General features: G+C 35.0%; 1 protein-coding gene across 3 annotated transcripts in view; it reads right to left on the reverse strand.

Moving 5' to 3' along the window:
- Positions 1 to 18,002, reverse strand: part of LOC121866778 (platelet-activating factor acetylhydrolase-like) — a 30,378-nt gene that overhangs the window by 11,964 nt on the left and 412 nt on the right. The window contains exons 2-4 of one of the 3 annotated variants that reach the window (XM_042366482.1): positions 9,135 to 9,175; positions 3,270 to 3,404; positions 1,734 to 1,831 (exon numbers count right to left, since the gene is read on the reverse strand). In XM_042366482.1, the coding sequence (XP_042222416.1) occupies positions 1,734 to 1,831; positions 3,270 to 3,321 (150 nt within the window). In that variant the 5' untranslated portion in view covers positions 3,322 to 3,404; positions 9,135 to 9,175. Of the gene's footprint in view, positions 1 to 1,733; positions 1,832 to 3,269; positions 3,405 to 6,209; positions 6,320 to 9,134; positions 9,176 to 18,002 lie in introns of those variants that run through there. The other 2 variants (XM_042366483.1, XM_042366481.1) reach the window with 2 other exon arrangements.

Consider the following 18,002-nt stretch of genomic DNA (forward strand, 5'->3'; position numbering starts at 1 on the left):
TGGCAAGGTGCCGCGTACATGACCAAACGCGTAAACTAATTCCGCGTAAATCGAGACTATACAGTATTACCCCGCCTAACGCGGTTTCACTTAACGCGTTTTTTCATATACGCGGTGCCTCGCCAGAGCTGAACTTTCACTTAACACGGATTTTTTCCACATATACGCGGTGAGTGTCCGGCTCGAGACGCTATTTTTAGATTTGCCCCACCCGCCACCCTGCCTGACTGCATGTTTTAGCTCATAAAATTCATACAAATTACCCGGCCAGAATATAATTTACATTGCTGGAATTCTTATAATTTGGTGATCATTTTGAATATAAACATCATATATTTTGCATTAGACATACAAATTTTAGATAAAATTTTTTCTCTGAGTAAATATGTTATCTTTTGTGCAAAATATATGACATTTATATTCAAAATATTCCTGGTCTTACAAGGAATCCAGCAATGTCAATTATATTATCCTAACTTTAGTTTGAGGTATTATTTATTACAAAAAGTTAAAATATTCTGGTTTTCCCACACATCTCCTTGGGACGGTTGGTGGGGGGTGGGGGGGAGGGAGGGACCGACCGACCATCTGTTACCCTGTGAAGAATATTTTTTTTTTTTATTAACTGAAGATATTTGTTTTAGCTCATAAAATTCATACAAATTACCCGGTCAGAATATAATTTACATTGCTGGAATTCTTATAATTTGATGATCATTTTGAATATAAACATCATATATTTTGCATTAGACATACAAATTTTAGATAAAATGTTTTCTGAGTAAATATGTTATCTTTTGTGCAAAATATATGACATTTATATTCAAAATATTCCTGGTCTTACAAGGAATCCAGCAATGTCAATTATATTATCCTAACTTTAATCTGAGGTATTATTTAATACAAAATGTTAAAATTTATTTTTTTCACCCAACATCTCTTGAAGGGAGGATTGGTGGGGGGTGGGGGGGAGGGTTGGGACTGACCGCGCGGTTGGAAGAGGGGGGGAGGCAAGGTGGGGTACTTTGATTGACAGATAGTGTCGTGAAGAATATTTTTTTTTTATTAACTGAAGATATTTGTTTTAGCTCATAAAATTCATACAAATTACCCGGTCAGAATATAATTTACATTGCTGGAATTCTTATAATTTGATGATCATTTTGAATATAAACATCATATATTTTGCATTAGACATACAAATTTTAGATAAAATGTTTTCTCTGAGTAACTATGTTATCTTTTGTGCAAAATATATGACATTTATATTCAAAATATTCCTGGTCTTACAAGGAATCCAGCAATGTCAATTGTATTATCCTAACTTTAGTTTGAGGTATTATTTATTAAAATTTAGTAGTTTTCCCCCAAAAATTTCTCAGAGAGGGAAGAGCCGGCAGTGTAGTGTGAGAAGAGGGGGAGGGAGTTGAGTCCATTATTTGAATGGACATTAACTTGGCGACTGTATTTCTCTATTTCTCTTAAGTATTAATTGTGTGCATGTACCATCATAAAATTAAGATGTTATTTTTACTACAACATAGTTATGTGTCTTCAAAAAGTGGAGTTTGGGGGTCGGGCCGGTTTCTATTGGAATTAATCCCATATGTTCTGTTGTTCACTTAACGCGGATTTCACTTAACGCGGGACCCTCTGGGTTCTATTGACCGCGTTAAGTGGGGTACAACTGTACTGTATACTGTAAAGACATTACATTAAACCCTATGCCTTACCATAAGGTCTGTTACTTTTGATGGATAATAAAGGCGCATCAGCGTTCCTTCCTTTGTTCGACCAATCATAATATCAGTACAGCCTACGACATGTGGCCCTGAAATAAACAAACAATCATTAAATGATATGCTGAAATAAAACAATATATATATATATATATATATATATATATATATATATATATATATATATATATATATATATATATATATATATATATATATATATATATATATATATATATATATATATGTGGGGTATGCTATAACGAACGGATCCTACTACGAATATTCCTATAACGAACGGTTTTACCTATAAAATTGAGAATGCTATAACGAACGAAACTCCTACAACGAACATTATTTAATTTTTTTTTTCTAATTTATTGTTTTTTTATTACAAATATTAATGATATTCTTTATTTCAGGGGTTTAGATGCATATTTATGCACTTTTTTACAATTTTTACAATTTTATATTATATTTTTCAGTGTTAAGTGGTTGTATTTGGGGGCCTGGAACGGATTAATCCTATAACGAACGAATGCTATAACGAACAAGGTTCTAGAACCAATTAGATTCGTTATAGCATACCCCACTGTATATATATATATATATATATATATATATATATATATATATATATATATATATATATATATATATATATATATATATATATATATATATATATATATATATATATATATATATATATATATCTTGATAAAATCACACGGGAAAAGGGAAACAACGGAGCACCTTAGCTTTCGTCTTCATTCAAGACATCTTCAGAGGTAACTGGATTACATGGACAGAGAGAGGCTTAAATATACAGGGTGACCTTTAAAACATGAGGTCAGGTCATAATGATGTCATCCACTAATCCCCACACCAACACACACATAGAGGAGCTTAAGAGAAGGGGGGTGACGTGACTAGTCAGGTCAGGTCAAAAATAAGGGACCCACTAAATAACTATCATACATCTAGATCAAAGGTTTTCAAAGCATTTTTAACCTTGGGCCACTGACAAATAAATTTATGTAACATATTATCAGTTTTGAACTGACCATCACTTAGGTTTATTGATTTTAATTCCTTAATCAAACTAGCTTCAACCAGAAGTCTTTCTGTGACACAAGATGATTTAAATACTTTTAAGCTTTTTTCCCAAGCAATGGGATGATTATTATTCCTAACATATATATATATATATATACATATACATATACTTTCCAGTGTATTTCATGGTCATATACCATGGAAAATGCAGGTTACACATATTTTGTACAATTACATACCTCAAGAATGGTGAATCACTGATTGAAAATGAGAGGATTGAGCAAGATTCAATGCACTGATACCATAGCTTGCATATATAAAATTTGTATACTGTATAACAAAAGAGCCAACTGTACATATTAAGTGCCACTATATATAATGTATCAACACTGAACAGTACTTGTATAAATTAACATTGACATTTGTACTGTACAGTAAAGTAAATATAAAGCACTTGTATATTAGTCTCACCTTGAGGTAGAGGTGTGTGGTTTGAAAACCTTGGGCAAGGCTTTCCTGCCATGGTGTGTAAGAAGCGTACTGAACTCTGCAGAAACAAAACTGGCCAGCCTGTTGCTCCAACCCCAAGGAATATTTTGTGTACACCTGTAAGAGTAAAGAAAGACACGGCATTATATACAGCATATGTGGTACAAGACAGTAACATTACAGTCAAATTACCCTCTACAATGAATCATGGAAAGGAACAATAATGAAATTCTTCTTCTCTTTAATTTAGATGAGCACCTGCTATTATAAGGAGCATCAAAAGTAAAATTAACTGCATAGTGAAGACAGTTTTCTTGTAGGTTCAACAAAGGATTCAAATACAAAACCCAGTTAAAGGCAAAGGAAACAAATTGAATGACCCAAAGGATACACCATCACTAAGCATCCTATGCTTAGTGGCAGAAGTGCACCATTCATCTGGAAATTAGTTATACTGTACTGTAACTGAGACACAAGCATACTTCTCACTCATAACAAATCTTGATTCTTGGTCTGTACCCTGTGATTGTCTCAAGGAGCCTATGGGTTAAGGCTTCTAGAGTGACAACCAAAATCGAAATCAGCCTTGGAATGGAGAATACCATATATGAAGTTAATGACCAAAATACTCTCTAAAAAAGAGAAGTGCAGTATGGACTAACTTTGTGAGCAGGCATCATCACCATCACTACTTTACATCAATTTGTCTGTTCCGTTGTTAAGCATGATCACAGTTATTAAGATTTGGTATGATTATGTAAATAGCTCCAAGAATACTCAGGAATGTCTATTTTTTTAGGGGCGAGCAGACAACACTAAAACCCAAACATTCTGTTACATAATTAGTTTAATTACAAAGGTCATGTTGAGATGAATACCTGCATCTGTGAAATTGTATACAATACAGTACAGTATATATGTTAGGATCAAAGACCCCAAACTCACTAAAATGCATTGTGGACATTTTCAAAATAACCAGAGAGCAAAATTTTGCTCTAGGTTAAGTTAGGTATGGTTATATTTCTGTATAACCACTTAATTTTGGCCAAGGACAGACACAGACTATGAGCTGCCCCTCTAATTCAAGGGGATGGTGGCTGCACCCATGCAGGTTAACTTTTCTTCATAAACAAGCCTGGGCACCTCTGGGTACCTCAGCTAGCTAAATATAAATACTGTACAGTATTGTACAAAAATATGCATAGTAGCAAAGCTTATCCCCTTCTCAGGCTGTCCACTTAAGATCAAATAGAGAAGGCTACCATATTTTGTCTAGCAACAAGAAACTAAGAGGGGGTAAGGCATGATCTCATCTGGTTCAAACTGTCTGTATGGAGTGTCATCCTTCAACCAAGCATAGCATGCTCTTTGGCAACAGCAAGCTTTGCCTGGGGGCACCTAGTGGTGGTGATGATACACCACTAATTAACATTCAATGGTAAAGTGTGTTTACATTTAAGATAAACCTGCTATGCTGTACTGTATGCAATGTAATGTCAGATACGTACAAGAAAATGCAGTTTGTGTAGGTTATGGTAAAATCTTGAGTAACCCCCCTTATCACATTGTCAAAAGAGGCTACAGCAGAACTCCCATTAAACATTTTGCAAACAAAAATGCAAGTATTAAATTCATAAATACAGTATCAATGTTCAGAAACTGTTATCCAAGTACTTTACATTCCATACAATAATTTATCTTTGATCCACCAACAGTAATGGTACAGTATTATCTTTACCAAAAACATAACACCCACAGTACCACAAGTTTCTCAAGCTTCCTATTTGCTTATTTTGATTGAAGTATTTATTAACATCAACAAAATACAACAAAACCTTAAGACTCTATAATTGCAAGACATAACACTACTGGCACCTTAAATAAAAATTAGGTTTAGAGGACACCATACTGTAATAATGTGGCACACTCTTATCTCCTCTATCAGTAACTGCTGACCCATGATACTTTTACCCTGTCAAAGGTCACCAAGTGATAAGCATGTCCAAGGTGCCAAGAACAATGGTACTGTACTGTTCAAGGGTGAATGTAAATAATAACTTAAATTTCAAAGACAATCTGTGTAATACAGTCATCACAGAAAAATGTCTAAGAGTTTTGCCAAAATGAATAAATTTATGGATATATGTTAATTTATGCATATATTATTCATGTGTGTACAGCTGTGTATATGTTAACAAGTGTGTGTGCTCTAAGTCTAACATATCTGACCCACTGAACTCTTTTTAACAATCCAAGTTTTCAGAACAGGGAGTTAGAAATCTACTTGTGCCTTCAATTTTAGCTCACCAGAATATATTCCTCCAGACAGGAGCGTGTGTGTGTGTGTGTGAAGTGACTCGCATTGTATTATCATTTGGTTTAAAAAATATAGCTCAGAAATTGGATTCAGATATGCTAAGCTTACTCACACGTATCATACTACACAAGAATCATAAACCTTCTCTGGTTACTGTTGTGTACTGTACTGTATATAACAACAATATCCAAAAATATTTATGATTTGTGTTGAGTATGACGTGTGAGTAAGCTTAGCACATCCAAATTCAATTTCAGATATGTGATTTTTAAATACAAAGTGATAGCTCCATGTAAGTCACTTCACACACACACACACAATTGTCTGGGATATTTTCTGGTGAGCTAAAATTGAAAGCACAAGTAGATTTCTAGTTCCTTCTTCTTCATACTGTAATAATCACACATATCACAATATACTGGGTACAGTACAGTACTGTATTCACAAATATTAACTTTGTTAGAAAAGCATAAAAATACAGTATGCAATACAGTACTGTACTACATTACATAATGAAGCCAACATGCACTACAGTATAGCACTATTTTCACAACTATAAACAAACAAGCACAAAAGCCTTCTTGGATGTCCAATTTCCTAATTACTTGATTACAGCGTCAATTATAATGAGTGCACGTAAGGACCACCACTTGTCAACTGCGGTGTGAGAGAGGTTCCATGCGGGGTATGTACTGTACAAGGGTGAGATACATGTTGCCAGTTAGTATTTATACAACTCAGCGGTCCCCATTCATACCGAGATGAATTTGAGATAATGGATGGTGAAATTAAATACAGTAATGATGTATCGTAGCATTTCTTGACAATCAACTCACTTACAATTCCATTTCAACTAAATTCACCCCAAGACAATGTAAAAACAAAAGGACATTTCTGAACCTATAACAGAACCGAGACAATGTAAAGTCCAGGGCCATACAATCAAACAATAACCAAGTGATAATAGTAGTGAAGACTGATAATAATGATACCAACTGACAGTAACATGTTAAATGAGGGTGTTAAGTAATGGGATAAGATAAGCATAGTACAGTACTGAACTGTAATTACAGGATATCTACATACATGAGAATTTGTATTTGAAATAAACATACTTAGAGAAGCAGTGAATTTATAGTGTAAAACTATAACACACACACACACAACTCAAGATAAGTGAAGAAGAGGAATAAAAAGGATGACAGGGGAAGAAAAGGAAGCAGATTTAGAAACAGGCAAAAACATGAAAAATGAAATAACAAAATAGATATCAGAAGCATGTATGATAAAAACTAATGCAGGGCCCAGTCTGGGCCTCCTTTAAATTTAATGCGTGTATACCCTCCTTTTACGAGTCCAAGGCACCCAAGATAACAAACCTTTTAAAGACATAAGGTTAGTTGTACTGTATGTAGAACTTTAGAAGTGAAGTAACATAAGACATTGCCTGTGTAGGGCTTAAATCTTAACAACATTAAAATCACTGTGTAAAGCATATTTTTTCCTTAAGAGATGTGAACATTCAAATTTGCAAGTAAAAGAAAAAAAAAAAGGTGTTTCGAGTTATTGTTTCAAAGAATAATAATTATGCATCAAATTTTTGCTAAAACTTTAATTTCTCTCTACAAAATGTGCCATCACTACTCAACTACATGTACCATTACTTTGGATACTGTGGGTCTTCCTGTATAAAAAAGGTTGCATTCAGTCAAAAAGTTTGAAGGAACTCCAACTATAAAATACTTATAGTTTAGTCACAATTTATTATCAAACCATTAAAGATGCTTCAAAATATGAACACTACTCCAGTACTGTATACAGCATTTGAAATTTTTACAATCAAATCCAATGAAAACATGAAACAAATAAATGTTATAATTAACTAACAAAAATGCATTTACTTAATCAATCAACTACCATGTCAGAGGGGTGAAGTGTGATTTGAAAGACATATTGTACAGTACTGTGATTGTAACAAAAATAGAAGATGGATTGAATAACCAGAAAATAAAAAGAAATGACAAGTCCATGGACACAAACACTGAAGTAGATACAGCAATCTACCGGTATTGAAATTTAGGATTAATTAGAGGGAGTGCCAATCTGAAAATGTGAGAGCAATATAAAATAAAATAAAATAAAAATTATACTATATACAGTACAGTATATATATATATGACAGACAATGTGAATAACCGAGTCAAAATTGCAAAGAATGAAGAGAAGAAAGTTAATGAAGTATAATACTGCACAATATGTATACTGTACAGATAACATACACATCAAGGAAGATGAATACAGTATAATATACATAATGTAACAGGAAGATGATGCTCAGTCAATGATGAACTTGGATGTGAAGTGCAAACTCTACTGATGTGTACGTTTTCAACATTATCACCATCCCTCAGACACCCAAAAACTTTACTGTATATGTATTGTATTGTACTACAGTATACTGTATCATATTAAGAATCATACAAATAACTCGGCACTGAAAGCCCAATGGAATAACATGAAAATTAATCTGAATTTTCTAAGTCGTCTTTTTTTTTTAGCTTTATTATTCCTCCACAGTATCTTTTCAGTCTTGTCTTACTGTACCCTAAGCTTTACTTGAGCCTTCTTTCCATGAGTTGCAAACAATGGCTTTTCCAGATGAGTGTACTGGTTTTGTAATTATATCAGCCACAATTATATCATAAAAGTGTAGATAAATTCAACATTACACACTCTTAATCCAGAGAAGAAATAGAAGATTAAATACACTGTCCACAAGAATATTCCTTATTAAAATTGTGATGGACTATAGGAGAAAAAATGATAGTGTAGAGTGTCTTCTTATGGGCAATACCCAAAAAAGACTACACTTAAACCTGGCTTGTCTAGTGCACCAAAGATGTTAGAGAAGAACATGATGCAAAATTAACTCTGCAGAGAGGTGAGTGTATGTCCTACACTTAAAACACTGCAAATTGTAAGTGGGTGGAAAAGAATAAGAGGGCAGGGAGTTCTGATAGATGAGAAGTGTGAGGAATGAAGGTGATTACCAGTAAGCTCAACTGAAGAGCCATTGCTTATAAAGAAGTTCTAGCAAGGTCATCAGTTACTTGCACAAATATCAGACTGCAAAATTGGGGTGATAAGATAAACATAAAGAAAACATGTACAGTACAGGCAATTTTAAATCATTTGGTCAGGTTCCACTGATTAGAAAAAATACCTCATGCAAACAATTCATGCACATGATACTTCAGTACATATTGGCAAAGGGACAATGGGAGAAGAATATTTCAGTACTAAAACTCAAGGTAGAGCACAAAAATAGGTACACAATTAGCAACAAAATAACCTTATACAGTACTAGGTGGGACCAATGCTTTATATATACATACACACATACATATATACAGTATAATAAATCGAGCCAGCTCACTAATTGTAAGCTTAATATTTCAATAATAAAGGCAGGCAAAGAAGCAAAAGATGAAGAGTGTTGCTGCTTAAGTGACATCAATAAAACTACCCACCACCTCTGTGATTACTTCAGTCACTCCTCAGTTCATGCAGTCTGAAAATAAAAAAAATTGGGTTATGTTGAGATAAAAGAACCCAAATTACATAAATAACTCAAGGCTGTCATCACTATATCTATTACCTATCACACTATATATACTGTACTGTACTGTACAAGGCAAAAACGCTGAAAAAGAGACAAAGAGAAATCTACATATTGTACCATTTTCATATAAGAAAGTTTGTGAACCGTAATATATAAAGAAATGTTAGTTACAGGAAAATTAATTAGAAGGTATAAATGAATGAGATAAAAGGCAAGAGAGAGAGAGAGAAGATAGAAAACACTAAGTATGGTAAATCATGGGAGAAATGAAATGGAGGCTCTTTTGGGTCACCCTGTTGTGTCAAATTATAGCTGTACTGTATGTAAACTATGTGACCTAAAAATCTGCACGACTGAGAGAGATCCCCCCTGATCCCCTTAGCTGATGAGGCCAAAGATTGCTATCATGAATTATGTCAATACTGTATTCATGAATTATTAATACCACCAACAGAGTAAATAGGGTAAAAGGAATGGAGATCTCTCCCTTACTTTCTTTAGGTGGAGAATTTCTTTATTAAGGTTTGCATTTAAAAACTACTACATACTGTAATATTCCACAAAAATGTGTTTAGCAAACTTAAAATCCGCCAATACAGTACAGTACTGTATTCAAATTCCCATTATGGCATAAAGTGACTCTTTACTCAGACCCCTGTAGTTCCCACATCCAAGTGTATTTTTGGTTGCAGATATGGTTCAATTACTCTTATCATGAATAAGAACATCACCAAAGTCACTTACATAAGGGAAGAAGAGACAAACGAACAATCAGTCAAACAAACACTGACAAATGTGATTGGCTTTGTAGACGAGTTAAACATCACAAATGTGGAAAAATTTAATATATGCATAGTGCATAGCGAGGAATATCGTAAAAACGGCACAGAAACTCAAGTAAGTAACAGAATATAGCACTGTAATGTGTACATAACCCCTGACCTGACAATTCGTCAACAAAAAACAAAAACAGCAAGAGCTCAGGGACAAACTGAAGGAGCTTTGCAACGACCCACAGTATGGAAATGCTCAACTAAAATCAGAAGAGGCCAAGTATTCAGGATATAGGAAGATGGAGAAATTGAAGTAATGTACAGTCCCCTTCACTAGTGTGTTTACAGGGGCTCATCAGGTTTTGTGCAGTGTGGCACACTGTGCTTGCTTACCCAGTACATTTGACAGAAGGAAACTAGCAATAGTCAACATAATATGGAATCAAATTAAAACAAATATGTCAAAGATATTGATTTGTGGAATGTTTATATGATGAGCTCCTGTAAAGTGAAGAGAGTTGTACCTTCCACTAATAGGGGGCAAGTGGTGAACCAACTGTAAATAATATTAACATTGTGCATGTTGTACCTGTAAGTACTGTAATACTAGTACCCGAGTGAGAACAAATGCTCTAGAATCAGTCTTCAAAATGACAGTCCTAAAAACCGGGTCAATCAAATGTTGGTACACAAATGCCCAAATTCTAGTTAGCTAATAAGACTGATGTATTGAGTGCTTATGCAGACACAGAACACCAGACATCACTGGAATTAGCGAGTCATCTTGGGGTCAAGAGGATGTGTCACAAAGCGAATTTTATTTACCAGGGTATCACCTTCCATTTATAAAGGGAAAGAACCACAAGAGGTGGTGGTGTACGACTGTATGTGAAGGAGCTAAATGAAATGGGATCATCCAATTCTATTTAATGTGATTTGATAGCCCAAAACAAAAGCAAATTGACAATAGGTGTGTGCTATAGGGCTGACTTAGCCTCGGGGAGGAAGTAGCAGATCTCCATAGAGTCATCCAGAGCACAAAACCTCATCATAGAAGATTTTAATCATGAGACAATAGACTGGGTGTATCTTACCACACAAGCTGAGGAAGAATTCCTTGATGTCATTCAAGATTCATTCTCACGCAACATGTGTCAGAACCAATGCGGAGGGGACAATATTCTTGATTTTGTCTTGACGAACGAGGAGGCTATAGTGAAAGAGGTCCATGTTGGGAGAAACTAACTCTGACCAATGTCCACTACATACTGAGATAATCGAGAGAAAGTAGTTGAGGAGAAGTACTCTTCAACCATAATGTAGAGATTACCAGCTCATGAGAGACAAACTAGAGAGAATTAATTGGGAGGAAATCGTAAAAGAGGAGCCAGATATAGATGAATCAATGTAAAATTGCATGGAAATCCTTGAGTTACAGAGTAGAGGAATGTATACTCCAAAAAACAAAGAGAAGAGGGAATAGGACCAGGTGGATGAATTACAGACCTATGAAAGCCGACAAGAGAAAATACCAGATGTGGAAGAAATACCGGACGGAGCACAGGGCACCATGCAGATAATGTAATATACAAGAGCCCAAAATCTGGCCAATCAGGAAATTAGATCATTCAAATGACACTTTGGGATGAAACTAGCCTAAAATACAAAGTACTAAGAAAGATCCCAAGTCCTTTTATGTGTATGCTAGGAGTAAAATGAAAACCAAGGATACTGTCAGCCCTCAAAAGGACAAAAACAAAGTGGCCCTGGATGATGACAGACAGACAGCTGATACATACCTTAAATGAATACTTTGCATCAGTATTCACACAAGAGACAATGGATAGCATGCCAGTACCTAAGAGAACTTTTTTTTTTACTGGGTAGAAAATTCATTAAGAAAGATGGCAATTACAAATGATGTCATCAAAAGTAGCCAACTTGAAAGAATTCAAAGCCCTTGAGTGGATGGGGCACAGACCAAGGTGATAAAGGATCCCAAATGAAATTCCCACCCCACTAAGAAACTTGTTTAGGAAATTTAGGGAATCCTTGGGTCAAGGTAAAGCGCCAAGGGACTGGAAATTAGCCAACATCACCTTAGTATACAGGAAATATATATATATATATATATATATATATATATATATATATATATATATATATATATATATATATATATATATATATATATATATATATATATATATATATATATATATATATATATATATATATATATTTCTGGCGTAACCACAATGAAAACTGATATATCTTGATATACTAAAGCTAAGGTAATATTTTTATATATATATATATATATATATATATATATATTATTACATATATATATATATATAATATATATAATATATATACAGGTCCTCGGTTAACGAACTCAATCTGTCCAGAAGGTCGTTTCAAACCGAAACCATTGTTTCAATGGGTTTTTGGGTAATTGGTTCCAGCTCACCGAAAATTTCCTAAATTCAACAAAAATTTTAAAAAAGTTCACTTACTTTGAGGTGTGTATGTAGAAGGCTCCTGGATGATGATGATGATGATGGGATTTAGAATGGGGGTGGAGGAGAAGGAAGAAGAGAAGGCATTGGGGTGGAAGAGAAGTCACCCCATGGTGCCATTTCACCCATAAAATTTTAGCTCTCTGGTTTAATTCAAGATTATTTTCTTTAAATCAACGCTGCACTGCATTATATATTGTCAAAATATAAAATATATTTCAAAATGACCAATAATTTGCTTGGAAACACAGAAAAAAAGCGTTTAGTTGAAGAGAGTCTCAAGCAAGATGTTACCTCCAGTGAAAACAGAGAGAGACTGACGCCTGTTTGCTGTGTTAAGAGGCTGGATGCCGCGCATTAAACTAGTCACTTTACCTTCAATTTTGTTCAATAATTGTTAAAATGACTAAAAAATTGAATATTAAACTTTTAAAATTATTGAATAGTATAAACTTCTTGATATTTACAAAAATAGTAAGGAATTTAAGCCCTAGAACCGATTAATGTATTGGCGGACTGATACTAAAGCTGGTTGCCCGGTCAGTGCAAGCGAAAACATGTTGAGGTCGGTTCGTAAGAAGTTCGTTAAGCGAAATTTTTTTCGTTAAACGAATTGAAGATCCTTATGGAAGGCAGTTCGTTAATCGAAATTACGTTAACCGAGGTGTTCGTTAAACGAGGGGTCACTGTATATATATATATATATATATATATATATATATATATATATATATATATATATATATATATATATATATATATATATATATATATATATATATATATACAGTTGTACCCCACTTAACGCGGTCAATTGAACCCAGAGGGTCCCGCGTTAAGTGAAAACCGCGTTAAGTGAATAACAGAACATATGGGATTAATTCCAATAGAACCCAGCCCGACCCCCAAACTCCACTTTTTGACGACAAATAACTATGTTGTAGTAAAAATAACATCTTAATTTTATGATGGTACATGCACACAATTAATACTTAAGAGAAATACAGTCGCCAAGTTAATGTCCATTCAAATAATGGACTCAACTCCCTCCCCCTCTCACACTACAGTACACAGCCAGCTAACAGATGGTCGGTCGGTCCCTCCCTCCCCCCCCCCACCCCCCACCAACCGTCCCAAGGAGATGTGTGGGATAACCTCAAACTAAAGTTAGGAAAATATAATTGACATTGCTGGATTCCTTGTAAGACCAGGAATATTTTGAATATAAATGTCATATATTTTTCACAAAAGATAACATACTTACTCAGATTAAACATTTTATCTAAAAATTGTATGTTTAATGCAAAAAATATGTTGTTTATATTCAAAATGATCACCAAATTATAAGAATTCCAGCAATGTAAATTATATTCTGGCCGGATAATTTGTATGAATTTTATGAGCTAAAACAAATATCTACAGTTAATAAAAAAAAAAATATATTCTTCAACACTATCTGTCAATCAAAGTACCCCACCTTGCCTCCCCCCCTCTTCCAACCGCGCGGTCAGTCCCAACCCTCCCCCCACCCCCCACCAATCCTCCATTCAAGAGTTTTTAACATTTAGTAATAAATAATACCTCAGATTAAAGTTAGGATAATATAATTGACATTGCTGGATTCCTTGTAAGACCAGGAATATTTTGAATATAAATGTCATATATTTTGGACAAAAGATAACATACTTACTCAGATTAAACATTTTATCTAAAAATTGTATGTTTAATGCAAAAAATATGTTGTTTATATTCAAAATGATCACCAAATTATAAGAATTCCAGCAATGTAAATTATATTCTGACCGGGTAATTTGTATGAATTTTATGAGCTAAAACAAATATCTTCAGTTAAAAAAAATAATTCTTCACCGGGTAACAGATGGTCGGTCGGTTGGTCCCTCCCTCCCCCCCACCCCCCACCAACCGTCCCAAGGAGATGTGTGGGATAACCACTAAATTTTAATAAATAATACCTCAAACTAAAGTTAGGATAATATAATTGACATTGCTGGATTCCTTGTAAGACCAGGAATATTTTGAATATAAATGTCATATATTTTGGACAAAAGATAACATACTTACTCAGATTAAACATTTTATCTAAAAATTGTATGTTTAATGCAAAAAATATGTTGTTTATATTCAAAATGATCACCAAATTATAAGAATTCCAGCAATGTAAACTATATTCTGGCTGGGTAATTTGTATGAATTTTATGAGCTAAAACAGGCAGTCAGGCAGGGTGGCGGGTGGGGGGTGGTGCGAATCTAAAAATAGCTCTCGAGCCGGACACTCACCGCGTTGCTGTGGAAAAATCCGCGTTAAGTGAAAGTTCAGCTTTGGCAAGGCACCGCGTATATGCGAAAACGCGTTAAGTGAAAGCGCGTTAAGCGGGGTAATACTGTATATATATATATATATATATATATATATATATATATATATATATATATATATATATATATATATATATATATATATATATATATATATATATATATATATATATATATATATATATATATTTGTCAAATTACGTATTTTCGAGTCCCAACGTCAGTACACAGACAAAATTTTCGTTTGTAATTCACTTTAAAATGGCTGGCAAGCTTAAAAGTGAGAGCTTTGTGGTGCTGAGAAGAAAAAAAAATGTCCATTTTCAAAAAGCAATTAGGTGGTGGCAACTTCTAAATACTGACCCACCACGGAGATATTTGGAAAGGTAGCAAGTAAAGACGATGTTGCAATAATGCAGAAAGACCTCCACGAGATGTTCAAATGGTCTCAAGACTGGGAAATGCTCTTCAACATTACAAAATGCAAGACCTAACATGTAGGATACAACAACCTTAATCACAACTATTCTGTTAATAACACTTTCCTGGATACTGTTGATAAGGAGAAAGATCTAGGCATTGTGATAGATCATTCACTGAAGGCAGCAAAACAAATGGGGACAGCAGTGAGAAAAGTCAATTAAAAATTGGAAACTATAAAGAATACCTTCAAATACTGTACAATGCAAAGATAGGAAAATGCTCCTTCAACTGTAAAAACCTCAAGTACACTCGCACCAAAAAGTATCGGTGCAGGGTGTGATTGACGACTTCCGAAACGATACGTATACACTGTGATATGTAGGGAAGGTTGGTAAGTGTATCCTCATAACCCCCCCCCTCCACTAGGTGTTGCCATATGGCTGACAATCAGTGTGTTTGTTTCCTCTTTTCGGAGTGCTGCTTTGTGTCGACTAAATGATGAGCGAGGGTTCGGTCTCGGTGAATGTGGGTATAAAACAGAGGCAATATGAAGCAGTAGAGATCTACTCATGCCAGACGACATGGAAACCTCAGAGGAAACACGAGGAGCTATTATTGCCCTTCATAACAAAGGGTTCGGTGTCACAGATATTAGCCAGCAGGTTGGAGTCCACAGGAATACCGCTGCACGATGGATTCGGCGATACCTCGAAACTGGTGCTACAGACGACAGGTCTCGGAGCGGCCGTCCACGCTGCACCACCCCTCAGGACGACCAGGTTGAGTGGTTTATTTGGTAGCATAAATTAATGCGGCGATATTCACAAGTATCACAAATAATTTTGTTAACAGGGAGCTCCTCATATTTCATACTGTCTATTTATCACTTCCCTACCTTATTTATAACGGTTTGTTTCACTTGACCAGGCCATAGTAGCTGCTTGTGATGCAGCTCAGCAGGATTACAGGACTGCCAACATACGGCTGGAACAACTCGCCTTTCCCAATACCTATCGTCACTGGTCTCAAATTGTTCACACTACAGTATGCACCGATACTTTTTGTTGCGAGTGTACATCCAAGTCTGGATTAATGTATACAGGAATAAAAAATGCAACCACCTAAAAGATCTAACATCACCAGAAAAGGTGCAACACAGAGTGACTAAAATGAATATAGAGTTATGGAGACTGAGGGCCTTAGGACTGAAGACCCTTCAGAAAAGGCACAATAAGGCAGATCTCATTGAACACTCAAAATCCTGAAAGGGGAGGAAAACGTAAACCCGGGACATTTCTTTGTGATGTCATGTATAGCCAACACGAGAGGACATAACTACAAGCTCACCAAACTATCATGCAGAATGAATATTAGGAAATACTTTTTCACTCAAAGGGTATTGGACCCTATGGAATAGTCTAAACAGCCCAAGCTGTGGAATCAAGAACAGTACTGGGCTTAAAAATAGAACTTGACAAAATTATCAAGAACAATGGAGGGATCCTACACAGGTCTCCTTCCCTTGGCATGGCCACCTCTAGGTAAATAATTAGGCACAGGATACAGGTACGGCAGCCATATGCGAAACGTCTACGCCGATTGGTACGGCAGACGGTTAATATTCGTCAATTTGCTGTCTGCAGGATTCCAAATTTCAATATTACAGACTCAAAGACTATAAAAACCCAAACATATGACTTCATATAATTTCTTGTGCAAATCAATAATAACAGAGTATCTCACAAATTTCTAGGCGTAAATTTCTTTACCCACCATGTTGCCAGTCACTTCTCTCCTCCTCATCTTTGCGACATGACAGCCAATGACCTTCAAGTATCATGTTATGTGACTTGGCTGGCCAATCATTTTGAAGCAGCTTTCCGCAACGCAATTTTGAAGGCTCGTGGTGGCGTGTGATAAGTGTTCTCTCCCATGTCTCGCTGTTATTCAGAGAGTTTATGAGAACAACAGTGAAGCAATCCAAATATTACAAGATAAGGTGTCCTACCAACATCAAGACTGTGTCCAACGTGTGGAAATTTTTTACTTTTAAGAAAAGACAAATTCTTTTGTCTGAAACTAAAAGCTTACCAGATTACCCAGCTGTATCTTCCACCGCAGTAGCAGGTAAGCTCCAAAAAAATGGATAGGTTAGTTGTTTCTTTTTTTGCTGTTTTATAATGTGCTTTACTCAAACCTGACAGCCATTCTGGTGCAAATTAGCAGTTTCGGCTACAAATGAAAATGTTAATTTTTCAAAACCGCTAATTTGCACAAGAAATGAAGATCAGATTTGAGTATAACACACCATAATACACACAAAAAACTATTTTTGTAGCAAAACCTGAGAACTATCAATGGACGAATATTTATCCGGCAGCCTAATGCGCATGCATGGTGGGCAGACTATAAAATGTTATTTACTAAGATGGCCTTCTTTCTGACTAACCAAACCAAACCTACCATTTAACCTAACGTAACCATTAAGAACACAGTCCGTCAATATGGCTGCCGTACCTATATCCAGTGTGATTTTTGGCGTACAAATGTCATACCTGTATCCACTATGAAATAATTATCTACATGGGTCAGATCTTTTTTACCAAAATTGAATATGTACTTTAATTAACTTTAACACTGGATACACCCTATTCCATGGTCTTAATCCTGGTGATTCCTAAAATATGAATTAAATTTTAATACATACCAGTACTTTCCCAC

The sequence above is a fragment of the Homarus americanus genome, unplaced genomic scaffold (assembly GCF_018991925.1).
Source record: "Homarus americanus isolate GMGI-L3 unplaced genomic scaffold, GMGI_Hamer_2.0 scaffold58748, whole genome shotgun sequence".
Classification (NCBI taxonomy): Eukaryota; Metazoa; Arthropoda; class Malacostraca; order Decapoda; family Nephropidae; genus Homarus; species Homarus americanus.